Raw genomic sequence first — 25955 nt, 5'->3', positions numbered from 1 at the left:
TCACCCTATTCAGATGTCATTCATTTTGTCACCCTATTCAGATGTCCTTCATTTTGTCATCCTATTAGGATGTTCTTCATTTTGTCACCCTATTCAGATATGTCCTTCATTTTGTCACCCTATTCAGATGTCCTTCATTTTGTCACCCTATTCAGATGTCCTTCATTTTGTCACCATATTCAGATATGTCCTTCATTTTGTCACCCTATTAAGATGTCCTTCATTTTGTCACCATATTCAGATATGTCCTTCATTTTGTCACCCTATTCAGATGTCATTCATTTTATCACCCTATTCCAATATGTCCTTCATTTTGTCACCGCATTCAGATGTCCTTCATTTTGTCAGCTTATTCAGATGTCCTTCATTTTGTCACCCGATTCAGATGACCTTCATTTTGTCACCCTACTTCAGATATGTCCTTCATTTTGTCATCCTATTAGGATGTTCTTCATTTTGTCACCCTATTCCAATATGTCCTTCATTTTGTCACCGCATTCAGATGTCCTTCATTTTGTCACCCTATTCAGATATGTCCTTCATTTTGTCACCCTGTTCAGATGTATTTCATTTTGTCACCCTATTCAGATGTCATTCATTTTGTCACCCTATTCAGATATGTCCTTCATTTTGTCACCCTATTCAGATGTCATTCAATTTGTCACCTTATTCAGATGTCCTTCATTTTTTCACCCTATTCAGATGTCCTTCATTTGTCACCCTATTCAGATGTACTTCATTTTGTCACCCTATTCAGATGTCCTTCATTTTGTCACCCTATTCAGATGTCCTTCATTTTGTCACCCTACTTCAGATGTCCTTCATTTTGTCACCATATTCAGATGTCCTTCATTTTGTCACCCTATTCAGATATGTCCTTCATTTTGTCACCCTATTCAGATGTCCTTCATTTTGTCACCCGATTCAGATGACCTTCATTTTGTCACCCTATTCAGATATGTCCTTCATTTTGTCACCCTATTAGGATGTCATTCATTTTATCACCCTATTCCAATATGTCCTTCATTTTGTCACCGCATTCAGATGTCCTTCATTTTGTCAGCTTATTCAGATGTCCTTCATTTTGTCACCCTATTCAGATGTCCTTCATTTTGTCACCCTATTCAGATGTACTTCATTTTGTCACCCTATTAAGATGTCCTTCATTTTGTCAACCTATTCAGATATGTTCTTCATTTTGTCACCCTATTCAGATATGTCCTCCATTTTGTCACCCTATTCAGATGTCCTTCATTTTGGCACCCTACTTCAGATATGTCCCTCATTTTGTCACCCTATTCAGACGTCCTTCATTTTGTCACCCTATTCAGATGTCCTTCATTTTGTCACCCTATTCAGATGTCCTTCATTTTGTCACCCTATTCAGATGTACTTCATTTTGTCACCCTGTTCAGATATGTCCTTCATTTTGTCACCCTATTCAGATGTATTTCATTTTGTCACCCTATTCAAATGTCCTTCATGTTGTCAACCTATTCAGATATGTCCTTTATTTTGTCAAGCTATTTAGATATGTCCTTCATTTTGTCACCCTGTTCAGATGTCCTTCATTTTGTCACCCTATTCAGATGTCATTCATTTTGTCACCCTATTCAGATGTCCTTCATTTTGTCATCGTATTAGGATGTTCTTCATTTTGTCACCCTATTCAGATATGTCCTTCAATTTGTCACCCTATTAAGATGTCCTTCATTTTGTCAACCTATTCAGATATGTCCTTCATTTTGTCAACCTATTCAGATGTCCTTCATTTTGTCACCCTATTCAGATGTCCTTCATTTTGTCACCCTATTCAGATGTCCTTCATTTTGTCACCCTATTCAGATGTCCTTCATTTTGTCACCCTATTCAGATATGTCCTTCATTTTGTCACCCTATTCAGATGTACTTCATTTTGTCACCCTATTCAGATGTCCTTCATTTTGTCACCCTATTCAGATGTCCTTCATTTTGTCACCCTACTTCAGATATGTCCTTCATTTTGTCACCATATTCAGATGTCCTTCATTTTGTCACCATATTCAGATATGTCCTTCATTTTGTCACCCTATTAAGATGTCCTTCATTTTGTCACCCTATTCAGATATGTCCTTCATTTTGTCACCCTATTCAGATGTCCTTCATTTTGTCACCCTATTCAGATATGTCCTTCATTTTGTCACCCTATTCAGATGTCCTTCATTTTGTCACCCGATTCAGATGACCTTCATTTTGTCACCCTATTCAGATATGTCCTTCATTTTGTCACCCTATTAGGATGTCAATCATTTTATCACCCTATTCCAATATGTCCTTCATTTTGTCACCGCATTCAGATGTCCTTCATTTTGTCAGCTTATTCAGATGTCCTTCATTTTGTCACCCTATTCAGATGTCCTTCATTTTGTCACCCTATTCAGATGTACTTCATTTTGTCACCCTATTAAGATGTCCTTCATTTTGTCAACCTATTCAGATATGTTCTTCATTTTGTCACCCTATTCAGATATGTCCTCCATTTTGTCACCCTATTCAGATGTCCTTCATTTTGGCACCCTACTTCAGATATGTCCCTCATTTTGTCACCCTATTCAGACGTCCTTCATTTTGTCACCCTATTCAGATGTCCTTCATTTTGTCACCCTATTCAGATGTCCTTCATTTTGTCACCCTATTCAGATGTACTTCATTTTGTCACCCTATTCAGATATGTCCTTCATTTTGTCACCCTATTCAGATGTATTTCATTTTGTCACCCTATTCAAATGTCCTTCATGTTGTCAACCTATTCAGATATGTCCTTTATTTTGTCAACCTATTTAGATATGTCCTTCATTTTGTCACCCTGTTCAGATGTCCTTCATTTTGTCACCCTATTCAGATGTCATTCATTTTGTCACCCTATTCAGATGTCCTTCATTTTGTCATCCTATTAGGATGTTCTTCATTTTGTCACCCTATTCAGATATGTCCTTCAATTTGTCACCCTATTAAGATGTCCTTCATTTTGTCAACCTATTCAGATATGTCCTTCATTTTGTCAACCTATTCAGATGTCCTTCATTTTGTCACCCTATTCAGATGTCCTTCATTTTGTCACCCTATTCAGATGTCCTTCATTTTGTCACCCTATTCAGATGTCCTTCATTTTGTCACCCTATTCAGATATGTCCTTCATTTTGTCACCCTATTCAGATGTACTTCATTTTGTCACCCTATTCAGATGTCCTTCATTTTGTCACCCTATTCAGATGTCCTTCATTTTGTCACCCTACTTCAGATATGTCCTTCATTTTGTCACCATATTCAGATGTCCTTCATTTTGTCACCATATTCAGATATGTCCTTCATTTTGTCACCCTATTAAGATGTCCTTCATTTTGTCACCCTATTCAGATATGTCCTTCATTTTGTCACCCTATTCAGATGTCCTTCATTTTGTCACCCTATTCAGATATGTCCTTCATTTTGTCACCCTATTCAGATGTCCTTCATTTTGTCACCCGATTCAGATGACCTTCATTTTGTCACCCTATTCAGATATGTCCTTCATTTTGTCACCCTATTAGGTGTCAATCATTTTATCACCCTATTCCAATATGTCCTTCATTTTGTCACCGCATTCAGATGTCCTTCATTTTGTCAGCTTATTCAGATGTCCTTCATTTTGTCACCCTATTCAGATGTCCTTCATTTTGTCACCCTATTCAGATGTACTTCATTTTGTCACCCTATTAAGATGTCCTTCATTTTGTCAACCTATTCAGATATGTTCTTCATTTTGTCACCCTATTCAGATATGTCCTCCATTTTGTCACCCTATTCAGATGTCCTTCATTTTGGCACCCTACTTCAGATATGTCCCTCATTTTGTCACCCTATTCAGACGTCCTTCATTTTGTCACCCTATTCAGATGTCCTTCATTTTGGCACCCTACTTCAGATATGTCCCTCATTTTGTCACCCTATTCAGACGTCCTTCATTTTGTCACCCTATTCAGATGTCCTTCATTTTGTCACCCTATTCAGATGTCCTTCATTTTGTCACCCTATTCAGATGTCCTTCATTTTGTCACCCTATTCAGATATGTCCTTCATTTTGTCACCCTATTCAGATGTACTTCATTTTGTCACCCTATTCAGATGTCCTTCATTTTGTCACCCTATTCAGATGTCCTTCATTTTGTCATCCTACTTCAGATATGTCCTTCATTTTGTCACCATATTCAGATGTCCTTCATTTTGTCACCATATTCAGATATGTCCTTCATTTTGTCACCCTATTAAGATGTCCTTCATTTTGTCACCCTATTCAGATATGTCCTTCATTTTGTCACCCTATTCAGATGTCCTTCATTTTGTCACCCTATTCAGATATGTCCTTCATTTTGTCACCCTATTCAGATGTCCTTCATTTTGTCACCCGATTCAGATGACCTTCATTTTGTCACCCTATTCAGATATGTCCTTCCTTTTGTCACCCTATTAGGATGTCAATCATTTTATCACCCTATTCCAATATGTCCTTCATTTTGTCACCGCATTCAGATGTCCTTCATTTTGTCAGCTTATTCAGATGTCCTTCATTTTGTCACCCTATTCAGATGTCCTTCATTTTGTCACCCTATTCAGATGTACTTCATTTTGTCACCCTATTAAGATGTCCTTCATTTTGTCAACCTATTCAGATATGTTCTTCATTTTGTCACCCTATTCAGATATGTCCTCCATTTTGTCACCCTATTCAGATGTCCTTCATTTTGGCACCCTACTTCAGATATGTCCCTCATTTTGTCACCCTATTCAGACGTCCTTCATTTTGTCACCCTATTCAGATGTCGTTCATTTTGTCACCCTATTCAGATGTCCTTCATTTTGTCACCCTATTCAGATGTACTTCATTTTGTCACCCTATTCAGATATGTCCTTCATTTTGTCACCCTATTCAGATGTATTTCATTTTGTCACCCTATTCAAATGTCCTTCATGTTGTCAACCTATTCAGATATGTCCTTTATTTTGTCAACCTATTTAGATATGTCCTTCATTTTGTCACCCTGTTCAGATGTCCTTCATTTTGTCACCCTATTCAGATGTCATTCATTTTGTCACCCTATTCAGATGTCCTTCATTTTGTCATCCTATTAGGATGTTCTTCATTTTGTCACCCTATTCAGATATGTCCTTCAATTTGTCACCCTATTAAGATGTCCTTCATTTTGTCAACCTATTCAGATATGTCCTTCATTTTGTCAACCTATTCAGATGTCCTTCATTTTGTCACCCTATTCAGATGTCCTTCATTTTGTCACCCTATTCAGATGTCCTTCATTTTGTCACCCTATTCAGATGTCCTTCATTTTGTCACCCTATTCAGATATGTCCTTCATTTTGTCACCCTATTCAGATGTCATTCATTTTGTCACCCTATTCAGATGTCATTCATTTTGTCACCCTATTCAGATGTCCTTCATTTTGTCACCCTATTCAGATATGTCCTTCATTTTGTCACCATATTCAGATGTCCTTCATTTTGTCACCCTATTCAGATATGTCCTTCATTTTGTCACTCTATTCAGATGTCCTTCATTTTGTCACCCTATTCAGATGTCCTTCATTTTGTCACCCTATTCAGATATGTCCTTCATTTTGTCACCATATTCAGATGTCCTTCATTTTGTCACCCTATTCAGATATGTCCTTCATTTTGTCACCCTATTCAGATGTATTTCATTTTGTCACCCTATTCAAATGTCCTTCATTTTGTCACCCTATTCAGATATGTCCTTTATTTTGTCAACCTATTTAGATATGTCCTTCATTTTGTCACCCTGTTCAGATGTCCTTTATTTTGTCACTCTATTCAGATGTCCTTCATTTTGTCACCCTGTTAAGATGTCCTTCATTTTGTCACCCTATTCAGATGTCCTTCATTTTGTCACTCTATTCAGATGTACTTCATTTTGTCACCCTATTAAGATGTCCTTCATTTTGTCAATCTATTCAGATATGTCCTTCATTTTGTCACCCTATTCACATATGTCCTCCATTTTGTCACCCTATTCAGACATGTCCTCCATTTTGTCACCCTATTCAGATGTCCTTCATTTTGGCACCCTACTTCAGATATGTCCTTCACTTTGTCACCCTATTCATTTTGTCAATCTACTTGATATATACATGACCTTCTTCAGACCTAATATTATTTTTGACCATCACGAATGGTACCTCCATTTAGACCATCTACCTAATAAATAATGTTATTCATTTTGGCCTCTACTCGAGAAATATTTTCACTACCATTTTAATCATTGTATATAAATCCTATTGTTCCTACTTAGATCATGTCTTTCATTTTAGTCACCATATTTGAGACCTCCGTCATTTTGGTCACCATATTTGAGACCTCCGTCATTTTGGCCACCCTATTTGAGACGTATCCCTTAATTTTGACCATCTTAATTTTAACATATATTTTTCGTTTGACAACTCTACTTGTAACCAATACCGTATATTTACTAGACTTCATGGATCTAAGATTCACCCCGCCCATCGGAAATGGAGGCATAAAGTACTGTGACTATTCACAAATATACCTCAAACCATTATGTGTCAATATAAGAGCATATTTGTATGAATTCATCTTATCAGATAAAAAACAAACCCACTGATGAACCATAGTAAAAAACATGTGCAATTAAACCATTGAAAACATGCAGATTGAGCCCTTTTGTGGCGAACTTGGCTTTCAGGCATGGCTGACAAAGGGCTCCATTCACTTCCATGTTCTATATCTAATTAAAGGTCGCTGGTCGTTTGATATGGGCCCCCGGTAGTATGCAACGCATGTAATATAAGTTGTTTGTTTACACGAATTCAAACGCGTCCTGTGCTATGGTTACCCTCTTCAGTTTCTTCATTCTCAAGAAAATGTCTCATTAAAAGGGGGGGGGTATCGCGTGACGCATGCGCAAGATGAGGGTCTCGTATGAACCGTGACAACGGTGGCGACTTTGGCTGTTGCGCAGACCAACAAGCACAAACTGGGACGTTACCAAGCGTTATTTCTTTGGTGATTGGAAAGTATGGAATGAGTCAACGGCGGTAATTATTTAGTATACGTCGCGGCAAGGTCAATCCTGTGAGCACATAGGATTGTGGGAAAATCAATGTTTATCAACACAAATGTCGTATATGCGCGACACGATGACCATCTGGTAATTTGTATATGCAAATCAGTCACATTCCTCGGTTGAACCAAACTGGTTGCGCATGAACGAATCTCGTATGAACGTATCATATACATATTTATTAACACAACACATTTACATATTTTAAAAATAAACAACAATAATATCAAGGTCATTAGTGGTTTCATGTTAATTCCTTTAACGTGGTTTTACGTTTTCTTGAAAAGTCCAGGTGACAGCTTCTTCAATACAGCGTGCACTGCTCTGTCTGGGCAAGCTGCGAACAGCGGCACAAGGCCTGCTTGGGCGACCCATTGAGCAGTCATGCGTTCTTCGTGTACGGTAAAAGGTGCATGTTTTCTACCATAATCGTCGCTGAGGTCTAAATAATGAACAGACAGGCCAGCATTGTTGTTGACGTTCCTTTTGTAATTTTCTCCCTGCCGGGAAAAAAACAAAATAAAAATCAATGTGATGACGGCAGAAAAAAATAAAAAAATAATCTTGTACTATGTATACTTAGTCAATAGTAACTCGCAAAGACGGTTGCCATACCAACGTATTTCAAGAACATTATTAGCATACGGCCACACTTAATCCCGGGGTTAATCGACAATGAGGGTCTTGTTTCAACCAAATATCAACATTTTTTTTACCACATGTGACATGCGTAATTACGCTTTAATGCGAAGGTGTACGGCGCGCGCGTCTATCTGGGAGCATAATGAACCGCGCCTTCTACGCAAGCTTGGCAAATTAATAGCAAATTGTTAATTTTTTTGATGATGCCAAATAATTGTGAAAGAACCGTTACGTGAATGAGTAGATAAATTGTGTCAGAAAACCAGTTTTATCTTAAGCAATTTACCTTTTATATATTAATTTGACCTTCTCCTCGACAATTTTAGGTAAATTATGACGCAGAATAACGCAGGAAGTGGCAGCACAGGATACAGATAAGACAAATAATACACCATGCAGGTTGAAGTGAAAAAAAGGAAAACACAAAAAAATCACAGTATTAAGCACGCTGACTGAATTGTATCGACTTGGTTTCCTAAACGACCGCCATAAAACGCTGTTATCTGGAGAACAGAACAGAAAATAATAATAAATAAATAAATAAATAAATAAAAATGAACCCATGCATAACAAAACTCATAGTGAAGCTGTGATGGGAATATATACTACGACGCACTAAAAGAGCGCTGTTATAGTATGACACATTATACAATTGTTGGTTGTGCCATGATTAGACAAAATTGCATATGTTTGTTAGTATACTTTATGTTTCGTTGCGGACAACATAATACTAACACATTTTTTTTATAAATATCAGCCAGACTATATATAACAAAATGAACTGTCTTAGCAGTCATACTCTGAAATAAAGCAGCGTATCGATCAGGTGCTACAAAGCTTTCACGGGGAGTTAAGATTTGTTTAAATGAACTGTCTTAGCAGTCATACTCTGAAATAAAGCAGCGTGTCGATCAGATGCTACAAAGCTTTCACGGGGAGTTAAGGTTTGTTTAAAGTGTAGCGGTATTTTAGATATAGGGAAAAAGACACTTGAAGTAGGAATTCAATGCTTTCTGTTTACAGAGAGGTTTATTTAAATTGCGGTGGTCGTCGTGTCGTGTTCAACATAGGTCACCGGGCCTAGCGACCTGTACAACCCCTGTAAAATAATACATTGTTTATTTCACAGTAATGTGAACGTTCTGCATGACAACTATTGCCATTTAAACTAGAACAGACCAGCTGAAACATGCTTAGTCACAATACAATCAATGCCCACTCACAATACAATTAAATGCGTAAGAATGAAATAACACAAAAACCCAATGTATGGTCACACCCATTGTGTTAATCGTGAATAAGTGCAATTATGGGATAGGGTGAACTGGATGGGTACTAAATACCCAGTACGTGCAGCCATGTTTGCCTTTGCAAATTCCGTAACCCATTTTAATACATGTATTCGAAAAACGTTTTTTGAATTAACATATTCGCCTTTGAAGTTAACTGAAAGTCCTATAACGTTTTATTACCCCTGACAACGTTGAATCGTGGACTGGGTGGCAGTTACAAGTACCGTTTCAACTATTAAGGGGGAAGGCATACACAAGGCCACAATGAGGGAGGTCAGACATTCTGGCGCCTTTGGAAACAATGTTAGAGTGCATGGGTTATATGTATAACCATGGAGGTATAACCAATATTGTATTGATTATAGACTATGATGTACAAGCTCAACTGCATTCATTCGTGTGGACAGCTGGTGGTTGTTCGTGGTAGGACTGAGCAGAGGTAAATAACGCACGTGATATTGATATCTATAATGAGAATAGTTATAATTTCATCGAAAAATCAGAAGCATTTAGAGTACCATACATTAGTTCAAGGACACGAATGTAAGCTCCACCCTGGTCGTGTTGCCATTAATCACAACGGAAGTCACGCCCACTCGCGCTACGAGTAGCATTGTTCGTTCACGCATTGCTCGCATGATGTGGGGCCACGTTATGGGTAAAACGTATAGCGACGACGACCACGCGGACCAGCTTTAAACAAGGAGTTTGAAATATGTCGGTACATAAACAAATTAAAATTCGAACAATTTTGCCATTTTTTAAAAATATTTTTTTCCGTCGAGAGCTGGCAAACAAGTGCACGATATCAGTGCCAGCGCCAGACATTCTACCCGACTCTGAAACCACACAGCTGTGCGCAGTTGTGCATAATATGTGGTTGGAATGGAATGTGAAAGACCATAATGGCTTCACTTATCAAGTTTAAAATGCCATTTATAGTATTATTTTCACGTGCCATATGAGAGTCATAACAGAGCCATTCCGCCATGATGGTGAGATCATGTTGACACACCATTAGCATAACATATTATGGTTTCACATTAATAACACGAGAAGCTGTCCAATTATAAAAAAAAAATAACAACCCGTTATTAACCGAGTTCAAAAATATCTTTGAATTCCTAACAAAAAGATCAAGCTGACATGCCATACGTTCATTAAATATACAGGTAATAACAATAATTATACGGTATTAATATGAGGGTAGCCTTAGAAATTCATTGGCAACCACTGTACCTCGCCATGTATGACTGCTTTGCGCTGTACACATTAAAGGAACCATATGAACGTGCAGCCTGGAATGCACATTGTCGAAAAGAGTTATCACCGAATGTAATACAATCAATAACTCGTCAATCTCTAGTGAAGAAAATGATACCAACAATGGATTTAAATAAGATTGTATTGAATAAAGACAATACCTTGCCCCTTCTCACAAACGATAATGGTTGCCCTTCAATCAATTGGTGCTGTAATTTAATCGTAACTCTTGTTCAGTATTACGAACTGTGGTTAGTGTCACTGTGATAAAGCATTCTTTGTTCTTGCTATATTTTTATTTGATTTGAAACACACTGACAACAACAAATGTGAACTTAACTTAATTTGCTTGATTTGTCACCATTACATGAACACTTCTTACCGACACTTAACTTTTATTTGCATAAATGATAACTATTACATCTTACCACCAGTTAATGCTCATTTGCATAATTGATCACCATTGCATGAACACATATTACCGCCAGTTAACTCTCATTTGCATAAATTATCACCACTGCATGAATATTTCTTAACGCCACTGAACTCTCATTTGCATAAATGAGCACTATTACAAGAAAACGTCTTACCACTAGTTAATGAACACATATTACCGCCACATAACTTTCATTTGCATTAATGATCACCATTACATGAACACATATTACCGCCACATAACTTTCATTTGCATTAATGATCACCATTACATGAACACATATTACCGCAACATAACTTTCATTTGCACAAATGATCACAATTACATGAACACATATTACCGCCACATAACTTTCATTTACATTAATGATCACCATTACATGAACACATATTACCGCCACACAACTTTCATTTGCATAAATGATCACAATTACATGAACACATATTACCGCCACATAACTTTTATTTGCATAAATTATCACCACTACATAAATACTTCCCAACGCCACCGAACTCTCATTTGCATGAATGGTCACAATTACATGAACACATATTACCGCTACATAACTTTCATTTGCATAATTGATCACCATTACATGAACACATATTACCGCCACATAACTTTCATTTGCATAAATGATCACAATTACATGAACACATATCACCGCCAAATAACTTTCACTTGCATAAATGATCACTACTACATAAATGCTTCCTAACGCCACTGAACTCTCATTTGCATAAATGATCACAATTACACGAACACGTCTTACTGCCAGTTAACTTTCACTTGCATAACTAATCACCATTAAACGAAAACTTCTTACCACCAGTTAATGTTCATTTGCATAAATGATCAACATTGCATGAACACATCTTACTGCTAGTTAATAGCCATTTGCATAAAGTATGTTTTTCTTTTGTAGCCATCCATATATTACGGTTTTGAGGATACATCTGCACCTTCATTACTGAGTTTAGAGGAAAATTGCCTACAATATTGCCTACAAGTCACAGATTTCTGAGATTGTCATTACATAGTATGGAATTATAGAAGATAGTTTTCATTTTGCAGCTCAACAGTTCATTAAGTTACAGCATAACACTCTTGATTATTACAGTATCTCTTGAACTCTTGATTGTGGTGTCATCTGCTGTCTGGTTTAACTTTTTTACGGATTCAGGATATGGTAATCATATATCATCTAGATGAGGCGTGTTATAAGTGCATGTATGTCACCAGCCTTATACGACACACAAATCTATTTCGAATAAGAAAAGTGAAAGTATAATGCCTTGATGGTAAACAAAGATGCACAAGTCAAGAAGTTCTGGTACTCGGCTTACACCACTTACTATCGTATAGGGATTAGTTTTTACACTTAAACCTGAAACAAAATTGTTGACCTCATTTTAGTTTCTTCCTCCCAAGGTGCTGAGTTTGTCCTGCCACAGCAATTCAGGGGTTGATTATGTTATGTTCCCATTGTACCATGGTCCGTAGGAAATATGATGTATCCATGTCTTCATAATCAATCGATGTATGTATACAACACGTATAGTAGAGTCTCGGGCCAATTTTTATAGAATTAAGATTTTGGATGCTCCACAGCCAGGTAAAAACTGGGCCAAAAACGATCAACGTTAAAGGCGCTTTTCGCTAAACAATGTGTGTGTTTCGGCAAAAAATGACAAGTAATTTGCTAAATTGGCCAAAATTCTTTAAAAGAAGATCATCCCGGCCGTGAATCAGCTTATCTATGACACGCGAGCTGCCTCCAAATATACATCAATCCAATGAAATGCAAGACTACATGACGTATAGCATGGGTCAATATCAGGTTTACTAAGTTAAACAAGTATACATTACAGATACAAATCACCGTATAACAATGTCATCAAATCTAGACAAATAAACAACCATTACTTATGGTATGCCACTTTTCTTTCTGTGAAGCACTCTGCATATTAATATCTGCCTTCAGTTCTGATTTTCTTTTAGACTCAGTGTTAAGTGGTTTGTCTGTATATAATCTGATAACTGGGTTCCACGTGGTATCAATCGACCAATAAGAGCATGCACTTTTCAATATATGACAGCCCACCATTATGTCCTGAAATTATTTCATTTCAACCACACATTTCGTAATTGAATAAATGCCATATATTGTTTTTAATGTAACCTGTGATTGCACCATTGTGGGAGGCCCGAATATGAGATACTAGTAGATTATGATGGGTACAAATCGGCTGTTATATGAGACCATATACTGACATGTAAGAGGTATTCTGAAAAGGCAAAAGTAACTGCCCATCGAGGGAGCCGTACTGACCATAATAATAATAAGTAAACGATGCATTTAATATAGACATCTTGAGTAGAAGAGTGCAAAGAAACCCTTTTACGAAAGGACTGTTCAAAAAGCATTATACTCTCGCAAATGTCTGTCAGCTTTTTTTACTCTACTATGCTGGCTCTTCGATTCTTCATTTCAGGGCAGGTTGATAGTTCATAAGGAAATTGAATTATTGTGTTATAAAAACACCACGAGGAATCAAAACACATTTCTCATATCTAGTGGGATGTTGTGTGGTGAGACAAAAGCAAATAAACCGTGATGATCCTGGTTGCAAATTAATGTGAGTCGGAGTTTACCTGTACGACGTGGCTTGAATACTATGTTGACTAGAGAAGACCTGGTTTGAGTAGTCAGGATTTCAAGACATGGTTATGCTTAGATAAGTTTAAAATCATGCAGATTTGGAAAAAGAATTTACATTTTGATGAGAAATGAATAAAGATTCCCATATTTGGACACATTGCCGACCCAACGCGTCCTATTTGGGGAAGCAATAATTACTCTTTCTTATGGGTCTGATTTTCATATGACAATGTTCAATTAAGGATGATGTTGAAATACACACTGACCCCGGAGGAAAAATTTTAGCAGACTAGTGATTTTTCTCTGCTATGTGACTACTATTCGATGAAACCTTATAAGATTCGAAGGAACAATATCACTGTCATGATAGTCTTTAAAAATTCACATATGTGTACACACAATTAGCCAATGTTACCTCCTACATATTATCCTATTAAGTATTGGCAATGTTGGTCTACGCATACACCGATGGATGTTATTTCTGCTGTGGTAAGAAAATTATGGAACTATTCTATTCTCACGGATATCTATTTCCAGCTAATGTGTTAAACTATATTGAATTTCCCTGTGACCTGAGATGTCATTAACTTTAGTGTGCTGTATATCACATCCGCTGGTTTTAAATTGGGCGTTGAGATACGTCCCTTACTGGAAATGTTGTACTCCGCCCATCCCGTAAGGATATGACTAATGCTTCATGTCTGGAGATAGTCCTGACTTTCCAACCGGGTTTTAAGTGTATTTATATATCTAATGCTGAATATAATTGCAGAGTAGTTTGGTAGTGATAGAGATGTACCTTAGTTTTGCAGTAAATGTTTCATGTCCTACATGACATTCACAGTATGCTAATCTAATGTATAATAATGTTACAGGCAACCATACCACATAATCATAATCTCTGCTTACGGCTGAATCACCACACAAATTATAACATATGCTACATTTACAGTATTTCTCGGAATCCAAATATACCTGCCATATTAGGAAATGTTAAATGCATTCATACATTCTATGCGTTATACGCTACAATTGAAGATAATGTGACCAGACGAATTCAAATCAGAGTAACACATCTATACACCATGTCACAAATATTATAGTAGACATTACTTTTAATTCAATAATTCTATTGAAACAATTTCAACACAAAGCGTAATAATTTAGAAAGCCAAATGATATAATAGTAACCATCATATGTATATACTGTCAAGATTAAAGAAACTTTTTTGATTTAGTAAATTTACATTAAATTTATTGATATAACTGAATCTATAAATCGTTTTTATTTAGATTATATTAATTGTATCATATATGTTTTTTATGTCATTTGTTGTTATACCCGTATTAAACTAATGTATCATATTTTGATTGTTATATCGTTAGAACATTTCTTTTTCCAACTTTTAAAAATGACATACTTATGTCTTAATAACGAACTGACATACTAAGCCAAACGGATATCACTCGCAATCATCTAGGTTATCTACGTGAGGTACGTATGTTTGGTCTACGTGGACGTGTGTTATATTTTAATCTCTCGTATTTCAACAACATGTGTTATTTGACATGTCGAGTACACACAATTATATTTTGGTATTTGTTATCAGCATAGTAGAAACATGTGCAGATACAGTGTTTATCTGTGGCAACAGCTTCTCGTAGACCGCTTAGTTATTGATGTTCAGTCGAATTTTTGTGAATTTGCATTAATAGTCACCAAGCGCCAGATTGTACTGCCATGTCGTTTAATTTGTATGAGGATTAGAGGTTTGAAAATGCCAGTTCCGTAACCGTGGTGCTCGAGCAAATTCATTCATGCATTCTGCTTTTGCTCTATGTCGAATATCGTGTGTGGATTTGGCAGTCACTCGACACTGCTTTGCATTAAAACTAATTAAGCTTTATATCAGAAGGAGGAAGATATGTATATGCATAAATTCCAAGGTACGATGTCAGAATAAGGAACCAAAACAGTGACATAGTTGAGTACCCGTGTCTTGTTCCGAGCATGTTAAAATAACTATAGTTAATGTGTTATATTAGTATGCAGTCAATGAAATATTATTCACTCACGGAAGTATTGCCAATCGTTTTATTGTCATTTTATTGTTATTTTAACTGAGTTATTGCGTTTAAATACGAGCAAAAGGGTTGTTACTTTTGGTCAATAATCGACAAGGCGTGTCAGCTAATTGGCTTGCTCTCTCCATGACAATTCCACCAACACAAACGAAAACTGGAATACCTTCTCCGGGCCTCATTGTGGCAGATTGATATGACAACGACATTGAAACATGAGACGAAAACTGGGTTGATAATGACGTGATGTTAATAATATAGGAACAGACAATCACTAACAGTAAAGTGTTTTCAGCCGGCTCTGATTATTACTCAGACTCCTCACACTAATTACACCGTAGTCTATGAGAGGTATAGTAATATGATTTAGGTTTGTCTCACAGCGGGTGGCGAATTTTGAATTATTCGTGCCTACGTAACCCTGTATAAACTCGATGCGATACACCGGGGAGTTGTACATCTCTTGGTTCCAGAAATGAGCACATTTGTACATCAACACTGCCAAAAATATTTTGTATATTAATGTACATGTATACAACACGTGACAGAAAAACATCGAGGGATATTATCATTCACGTAAAAACGTATGAAGCAATGAATGCTCAATAAATTATCCTAGCACATGCAGTTATTAGAATACATATTTTAATTGTAATTTGAAGTAATCCTATAATAGACATCAAGGATGAAGTGATGTCATAAACAACACGTGCATGCTATTGCTGAATGGCCACAAACAATGGAACATTCAATTCGCTCCATTTGAATGTATTGACAATCATACAAAAGAATGACACAATTTACAATGTTTTTTTGTACCAAGCTTATATCACGACACTTGATTATGCGTTTTGCAGATGTTGTCAAATATGTCAAGTGTGTGTGTAACCATGGGTACGAATGTTACACGTCATCAAAACCACGTATCATGCTGATATCGGATTACGCTGCCGACAAACTGAAGTGAAATATGGCAACGACCAGTATGACGCATGAGGTTGGCATCATGCATACACGCAGGCAGTGATCACGCACCGAACTCGTGTGCAGTGCATGATAGCTACGTGGCTATTTTTTCCCGGACGGTTTATAAACACCGACATTTTCTTTCACACAAAAAGGGGATTGTGAATATGTTGAGTGCACGGTACTTCATTGTAGTCATCGTTTGCTTTATTATCCTATCATATTTTATAATTTAATAATTATATATTCAAAACTATTTCATTGCCAATTTGATTTGAATTCGTATTTTCTAAGTTGGACCCTGGCCGTTGAATCAAGGGTATTAATAATCGTGTGCTATGTTATACTCTAAATTAATATGAAACAAACCTTTATATATAAACGATTGTATTTTACTGATTCAGTCAGTTAGTTACTTGTATGACCTTTTGACCCGTTTTATTCACATCCCCCCTTGTTATCAGCGCCGCGTATCACGTGACCACGACGTATGACTGATTTCTTAATATACAAATAATATTCTCATATTATTGGATAGCAATGTGGTGTATGTACGACCACTGGATGCACCACTGTCACGGTCAATGCAACCTTATATATATATATATGTATTTATTTATTTATTTTTTTTAAATTAAAACAGACTCTTTAATATTCCGAGATTAAAGCTTTAAACATGTAGGCATGGATTTTATGATTTATTTATTGCAGTATGGCACGAAAAATGCGCATCTTTATTGTTTGTGCACGAGATGTGACGTCATTGCATGCGCTGCTCACCCTTTCCCTGGTCTTCTTCATTGAAGCTCTTCTTTCAATATTCCTATCAGTTCTAGCTGGCCCCGATAAAGTCCGTGTTAGTCTGTTCACAAGACTTCCTCGTTTCCGTGGAGGTGATTGGGTCACATTTAGCAAAGCACTACAGGAGCGATGGCCATTTTCCTCCGCCAGGTCCCTGCAATACATACATAGAACAGGCTAAATGTTATGACAATACTTCAATAGCAATGACCTGTGTCACTTCATATCGGGCAATGACCTGTGTCAGATCAAGCTATGACCTGTTTCACATTTTACCTACTGCATATTTTTTGTATTCAAAGAGTCGAAATGGTGGCACTGGCGACGTCGCTGTGTGGTGGTGGTGCCTTTCTTTGTCAATTATAGAATTTAGTGTTATTTATTACTTTCTGATTTTTTTTCGTAGTTATTAGACCTTTCAAATTTGTAGTTATTTTTAGTTGCATATTTTACACTATTTTTACCTTACTGTATCCACAGCAGATTACAGTTGCATAATACACTATTATTATTATTATTATTATTATTATTATTATTATTACATTAATTGGAAACAACTCTATTTTTTAAATGTTCGTTATTATGTGTGCATTTTTCTGAATTTTAATCAACGATCTCTATCACTGTAGCTGTGTCGTTGACTTGATGTGTTCCTATGCACTGTGTGGGTCCATGCATGGCATGTACAGTCAATTATTTGCTTAATAAGTGACCACGTAGTTGTTTTTAGCTACCACATTTTATGTTGCGTGCAAGGACGATCATTATTTTATTCACTCTTGTCACTCAAGGATCGCGGTCAAGGGTCAATCAAACAAGTCTGAATGTTGGCATGGTGCCAAATACGCCATGAGAAATGGGTGAGGCGTAAACAGCAGTTTGTGAAGGAATTTGAGGTGCGTTTTAGGTGATAAGTTATGTTTAAATATTAGCAGCATACAGCTTTTGGTCAGAAAGCGATTATTGTAAGTGGAAAGTTATTCTGTCCCTCTGATGTATGTACATATCTGAATGTCGTGCACATTAACAGGCGCCACCACTCATGTCTAGACAGAAAGTTTTGGAACATTAGTGTCTGAGAAAACTCGTAAATATTAAGAGCAAATTCATATGAATGCTTTATGTAAGTGCTGATGCTGAAAGATCGAGAATTTAATTTGTTTTGCAGATTTAGATGCGTCAAAGTCATTAACTCTGGGGTCATTAGAGATTTAACATTCAAACCTGAAAAAACTCATTACATATCCTAGTGTGAGAAGAATAAATAATATGCTGAGTCACAGAACAAATCTATATATCCATTCCAATTGACACTCACTCGATGTTTATGTTTCTATTACGAGAACCCAAATACAGCCATGTTGATTGTACTGTCGCCATAATAATGAGAATATTGAGACAGGAATTTCTTTGTTGCTAAATCCAAGAGATTGTTTGCAATAACAACTCTTAGTCTCTATATATTAGGTATGTCTTCATAAATTTCAAATACATCTAGGTAATCCACATGGCTCTTTCAGTAAATCTTGTCTCACCGCCACTCTTCATTTTATTTCATTTTATCTGTCGCTGTTTTATCCACTCAACATAATTATATAATACAAGTAGAAATCTTCCAATTATGTAAATTATAATATCAGTTAGTCATCCACACTGTGACAAAAGCGTGTGTTTTGGGTTGATCAGAATTGAACTTCGAAATGGATCCACGGGAAGAAATAAAAAACAGTTCTTTATCTGTTCAATAATAGTACATGTTTCTATGTTTTACCAATAAATTAATTTTACAAGCAACAACATGTCCAAAAATAAGAAAGCTATATTCTGTTACTTATAGTTAATTCTGTGAAGTGTGCTCGCATGAACGAACAGGACAGTTTTACTCCCGTTTAGAGAGAACGATGAATGGATGACATTCGTCCAAGTAGATGTAGTATGGAAGAACGCCACATAAAGCCATGCGGTTAATAGTGTTAATAGTGAAAGCTATTGCGCATATAGCTCACACTCCTTGAGATGATGTACTCCCTTCTCAGACAATATAGACCTTACTTGCGAGATGTTACGAGCAGACGACTGTTACCATGACCACTTAGATCATCGGATTAATGGCAAGTTAACTGACCTTAAAAACGAAGGTGGACATTATTACTCGTGTATGAGACGGGGTATCAGTACACGGTACGATAATTGGGGTAAGATGATACATTTATGTATGAGTCTTGGAGATGCTACTGAAGTTGATTAGAGATAGATTTACCGACAAAACGACGTACTCAAGTCTGTAATGAATCTAACCTGATGTTAACGTGACTTCGATGAGGATGTAAAAGGAGTAGAGGTGGAAGAACTAAGACATCAATATTCAACCAACAACGTACTCGAGAACTTTATTTGGCGTCTCGGTAGGAGCTTATATTTAATTTTGAAAAATGATGTGTGTTCATGAAATGTCACGTGAGCGCACGTTTTTTTAATTACATTCTGATATCAGCAACATTGAATAGGGAAATGATAATTAATTCTGGGTGAGGTGAAATGTACATGAAAGATATATTAAGGAAGAACTAATATGACATTGTTCATTGCAAAACAATTGGGCTTTAAAAATAATGTAAGCATTTGGAATTTATATAGAACATCATGTATTCTCGAATTTCTGTTTTCAAATACTCCATGTCAAGCTTCCACTTATTTCGTGACGTAATCTCGTATGACTGTTGTCACACCAACACAGTGATTACGTCAGTGTTTGATATGAATAAATATGAGAAGTAATTATTTAAACAAAACAAACTGTACTGTGAATTATCTTCTAACCTGGGTGTTCGACTGTCGTTATCCTCGGCATTTACATCAATCGGTTGGAAGCGGAGAAACACTTTCAAAGCGTTCACTTGGTCGTTGAGGGCAGCATAATGCACAGGTGTTCGACCATTTCTGTCTATTTCACTCCCGCTACATAACCTCTGCTGTAACGCCCACTGTAGAACGTTTGTTCTTCCTACGAGAAAGTCAACATACACAATTCCAATAACTTTGAAAACACATATTTCAAATACAGTAATTGAAAATATGGGTTTAAGAAAAACATATGTTCAGAATTCCATAATTTCGGAATCATTTCACCAAAGAGATTGAAGTTGGCAAACCATTTTTTTGTTCTTGAAGCCACACACAATAATACAGTTGACCATGCAACCCGATCCGTCTCAGCTGTCACGTGATTATGTCTGTGAACAACAATGTGTTTTAATCCAAGAAACCAATAAAAATATAATTTAAAGATCGGGTTTTTTTGTGGAGGATTATACCGAAAAGCAATGTATATTATCTAAAATAAACGTTACATAAATAATGTGTGAGTACACACCACGTCTCTTGCACATTGTATTTCTAATGAATTTTGGTTGAAGAAATTATTTATCTACTAACAGTATGAGTCTGAAATAGTGTACGAATCACCGAAGAATCAACCGTACGGTACCTTTAGCTGCAGCAAGATGTAATGGTGTGGCACTATCGGTACTTCGAGGCACAGCGAGGGAAAAACAATGCCTTCGTACTAACCAATGTACACATTGTAAATGTCCTACAGATTGAAAAAAATACTGTTGTAACTAACAACTCGCTTAGCTTACGATTGAAGTTGGCAAACCATTTTTTTTGTACTTGATGCAACACTTAATCCTATCGCTCGTTCGCAATTTGATTAGAAACAGAAATTCCATATAATCCAGCGTCATCAAGAAACAACACACAATAATACGGATGACCATGCAACCAGACACTACTTCCGTCTCAGCTGTCACGGGAATAGTTCTACCTTACATAAACAGTGTATGGTATTTAATAACACAACATGACACATGCTAAAACACATGGATAATATGTGAATGAGGACGAATATATATTATACATGACGTCTACCAAAGGTGTCACATTTAGAATGGCATTGATTTGCTCGTTTGTGAGCAGGATAACTAAAAAAACTGCTGTCCAATTTTGTGGATGGTATGCCTTTGAGACAAAGATATTATAATACACTATAATCTGGATCCAGTTGCCATATTTTGAAAAGAGTCGTCACCATTGCTTGATAACTAAAACATTCTAGTGATTTTCATGAATATTTAAGAAATTTACCGGTGATACAAGGACCAATTTATAAAAAAAGTAGAGGATAGATCTGGATGCGGTTGCCATAGAAACAGGAATTCGGAAAACGATTTTTCACCAATGTCAGATAGGATCATTATAAGGGTAAGAATTCTGCAGCTGTGACAGAGACCATTTTATGTTCTGATAGACGATAAACGACCCTCTTAAAAACCTTGCTTGGTAACCAGACTTACAATCTGTGCAATTCCTTTATTCAGAACAATATTGTTATTTAGTGACATGGGTTATTGCCTCAATAAAAACAAAATTGCCGGTTGAAGCAATGCTCAACCCTTGTTATCCACTGTCTAGAGTGTGTAGATGTATACAGGGACACAGTGAATGTGTACTGTGTGTAATTAATTCTATAGTTGTTCATATACGTCATATACAATCCAGTTACTGGAGGGGTGTTCTATTTTAGTGATATAACGTTTGACCCACTAACGCACTCCACAACGCACCTTCAGCGGCTGCTGCATGCAATGGGTTACTTCCGTCCTTGGCAACCAGATGGGGGTCGGCTTTTGTGTTCTCCAGAAGCCACTGTAAACATTCCGTTTGACCATTTTCTGCAGCCAGGTAAACTAACAATAGAACAATAGAAACACCATTGATGTCAGTAACAAAACAATAGAAATTCCATTTAAATCGATAACGAAACAATAGAAATTCCTCTTAATATGTCAATAACAAAACAATAGAAATACCATTGATGTCAGTAACAAAACAATAGAAATTCCATTTATGTCAAAAACAAAACAATAGAAATACCATTGATGTCAGTAACAAAACAATAGAAATACCATTGATGTCAGTAACAAAACAATAGAAATACCATTGATGTCAGTAACAAAACAATAGAAATTCAATTTATGTCAATGTCAATAACAAAACAATAAAAATGTCATTTAACTGAAGATAGCACAAAAAAGGTTATAAACAAAGAAACATTGTAGCGGGCGCTATTGCACAGTATCTATACACATACATGTACTCGAGTTTCATGTTCCCTTCTTTCGTTTATTTCACCACGCATCGCGGCGTGAATAATCAGTCGCTTGTGTGTTTTTGTCTTGTGAATTTTGTTTGTTTTGTGTTGACTGTTTCATTCCTTTCGATATTCGGACTGAGAATGTTAATAAACGAAACATAATTAAGGCCGGGCAAAAATATGATATAGTATATTATTTGAACCCACTAACAAGACGCCATTGACGAAATGCACACATACATTAACCGTGTACATTGCACACACAAGGGCCAACTATATAAGCAATTGATAACCCAGGAGTGTACAGTCTCATGTGTCAGTCTCAACACCCCAACACACACTATAGACCATTTCACGTAAACGTATCAACATGCCATGCTATGATTCAGTATACCACGCTATAGACTAAATAACTATAGATAAAATATGACGTATTGAAGAAACGATTTCATTGTCAAGATGATATAGCCGCCACTGCAAATTAATATGCAAGCAAATAAAAACTCCATTCTAGATTAAAATTCATAAAATACAGACTCATTTTTATACATTTCCCTTTAAAGCCAAATATATCAATGTCACTATGTTATCAAAATACTACACATGGACATAATGACGAACAACAAAACATACTACGTCCGAAGTATGAATCCTGTATATGGGGAATCGTAATAATAATAGTCTTTATTGAAGTCGTATCCTAAAAATTGACATAGATCTAAATACAATAAAGCATGGTTGTCATTCCATGTTAGAAATATTAAAAATAAAAAAAGACACCAGTAGAAAAATAACTAAACAAAAACAACAACAAACTTGCCTAAGAATGGGTTATTACAAATTAATAAAGTAAATATAAACATTACTTATTTAGATATCTGTGAGGCAGCTGTTTTTTTTAATTTGCTTTCTCTTAGGTTGAAGCATTCATATATGTATTTTGCTAGACATTTTAGCATGACAGTATTTCCCCTCACTTGTATCAGTTTCTCCCTCAGAACAGTCTAATTGTGTTGAGAAAGATCTGTCTTTCATGTTTGTATATCTGATATTTTAACAGAAAGTGCTCTTCATCTTCAATATCATTAGTATAGCATACAGGACAGCTTCTTTCAGTAATGTTAATTTTATTTAGTATCTGCCCATTTAAATTTGTAAAACATGTTCGCTTAATCCTAGTTTGGTCATTGATGATCTGTGTAGGGGGTTATTTTTTGTCAGCAGATGATTTTCAGTTTTTAATTTTCTATAAGTACGTAGTTTATTTCTGTGGTTAATACCTTTATTGTCATTGTTCAGAGAATCTCCACTGTTTATTCTGAAGTTTGTTTCGTTTGCTGTGGTAATATTTATTAGGTATTTGTTTTCATTAATGTTTCCATTTTCCCACTCATGTTCCTTATTAAGTCTTTGACCCAATCTTGGCTGTCTGAGTTATCTATATTGATTGCCAAACTATATTCGTCATTTATGAGACTGTTTTCAGGCATATTGCGCAATCTCAACCAACATTTAAACATCTGTCTGATACATGTAGTTATTAGGGGGTATCGTCCCAATTCTAATAAGCAGCCATTTTGTCCATTCGTGACAATAAGTGCATCAAATATTTTCTATTATGTCGAATGTCCAAATTTCTGCACAATAAGCGAGTATTGGTTTGTTCGTAATGCCAAACATTTTCAGATAGATTTTGATGGGAACTTGAGTTTCCGAGTAGATCATCTGCTTCAGTTTGAAGAAATGACTCCAGAGCCCAGTTTTTCAAGTCTACTTGCGCTATATCTAGGTTCCCAATGGTATTCAGTTTTATACCAAGATACATGTATGAAGATACTGTTTTTAATTCTTGATCGTTCTCATACAATTTTATTTTATTTAAAGTTTTGCCACTTTTGTTAAATATCATATTTTTTGATTTTGCAATATTAAATGTTTATTTTCCATTTTTTTACAGTAGGTCTCATGATTAGTAATTGCATCTTGTAACCTTGATTTGGTCTCTGATAGTATTACAAGATCAGCGTATAATAGGCAAGTGGGTTTATGATTTAAAAACGTTGGTGCATCATTTTCAGACGAGTGTATATGCTTTTTTATGTCATTAATATATATATATTGAACAATAATGGGCTTAGACCATCACCCTGCCTAATGCCCCTTTGCACAGGAAAGATGTCCGTCAGGCCCTTTTCGGTTTTCACACAGCCAACATAATTATTGAATCCCATTCGTTTCAACTTGTGCATTAAACCTTCATGTCGTACAGAATCAAAGGCCTTTTGAAGGTGATTTGTTCAGTGCGTTGTAATTCTTTAATCTAGTCCCAATATGTGTTTGGATTAGATTTACTCATTGTGTCTAGCCCAGGCGGGCTTCTTGGCGACGGCACAATCAAACTGTCAGTCAGTTATACAAATAAACCAAGAGAAGACATTGATATAGCAATATTTACTTGCTCTACTATGAAAGAGCAATAGCTTAAACAGGATTTCCAGGTATTTTCAGGCCTTGCTCTCTCACGTCGTACAATTCCTGCGGATTACGATTCGAAATGGTTCAATTTCAGTGACGGGAAAATTGGTTTGGAGGCCCCAAAATCAAGCGTAAATCATTTGTGTCGGCAAAATTTGCCCCTAAAAATGCAGAAAATAGCGTTTCAGAGGTCGAGATTTCAAAATTGTTAAGGGGGCATACCCCCTGGACCCCCCTAGTAAGACCGCGCCTTCGGCGCGAGGGCTGGTGAGCAAATCTCGCCCCTATTGAAACATTTCGTGCCGCCGCCTCTTAATTTTGCTGAATAGAGTCGTTCTAATTGAAGCAATGTAACACTCCGCGCCTGGCGTTGTCATTCAATTGGAGATCTAAGCGTCGTCCGGAAGCTGACTTTCGTAAACAATGAGTACAAGCGTTTCCTTCAATTTCCAGATAGTGCACGTGGCGCCACACACACGAGACTATTACAAGAAATCTGCATATTTAAAGACTTTGCCGGATATACAGCCAAAACAAAGTCAGCTTGGACATTCAGTTGTGAGACGACAAAATAAACGGTGCCAGTGATAGATTTCGCGAATGAAAGAAAATAAACGCAATCAAAGGCGCCGACCACACGTTGGAAATAAATAGAACGCGTTGCGACAGTAATCTCGCCTGCATCTTTCACTCACGCAAACGCACACACATACATGCTATTTCCGTATATTGAATACGTTGGCAACGGAAGGACAAGTTCAAATCATCTTTGTATTAACGCAACTTTTAAACAGTCTCACACTGAATATACGTTTAACAATTATTAAACTAAACATTCAATGAACAAACTGCGACGGTTAAGACGAAAAGACAAGGCTAAGACGAAAAACATGCGACACAGTACGATTGTGCTCGTCTGCCACACTCCCGGGAACTACACGTTCAAGTATCCAACTTCCAAATACAAAACATGATTAGTATCAGCAATAATTTCTAGTATTGCCTGGATAATTACGTATTATTAGTTGGCAGACATCCCTGTACAGGATTT

The 25955-nt window shown here is 36.4% G+C and overlaps 1 protein-coding gene across 2 annotated transcripts in view; it reads right to left on the bottom strand.

Moving 5' to 3' along the window:
• Window positions 1-7288: 7288 nt before the first annotated feature.
• The window catches only part of LOC102803388 (uncharacterized), a 42547-nt gene continuing 23880 nt past the window's right edge, over window positions 7289-25955 (bottom strand). Inside the window, exons 3-7 of one of the 2 annotated variants that reach the window (XM_085502508.1) lie at window positions 21900-22022; window positions 20762-20866; window positions 20095-20278; window positions 17254-17428; window positions 7289-7630 (exon numbers count right to left, since the gene is read on the bottom strand). In XM_085502508.1, the coding sequence (XP_085358634.1) occupies window positions 7400-7630; window positions 17254-17428; window positions 20095-20278; window positions 20762-20866; window positions 21900-22022 (818 nt within the window). In that variant the 3' untranslated portion in view covers window positions 7289-7399. Of the gene's footprint in view, window positions 7631-8059; window positions 8276-17253; window positions 17429-20094; window positions 20279-20761; window positions 20867-21899; window positions 22023-25955 lie in introns of those variants that run through there. The other variant, XM_085502509.1, reaches the window with a different exon arrangement.

Source organism: Saccoglossus kowalevskii, chromosome 8 (genome assembly GCF_978046115.1).
Source record: "Saccoglossus kowalevskii chromosome 8, keSacKowa6.1, whole genome shotgun sequence".
Lineage (NCBI taxonomy): Eukaryota > Metazoa > Hemichordata > Enteropneusta > Harrimaniidae > Saccoglossus > Saccoglossus kowalevskii.
Note: the sequence above shows the minus strand (reverse complement) of the source record. Positions and strands in the feature narration are given on the sequence as shown.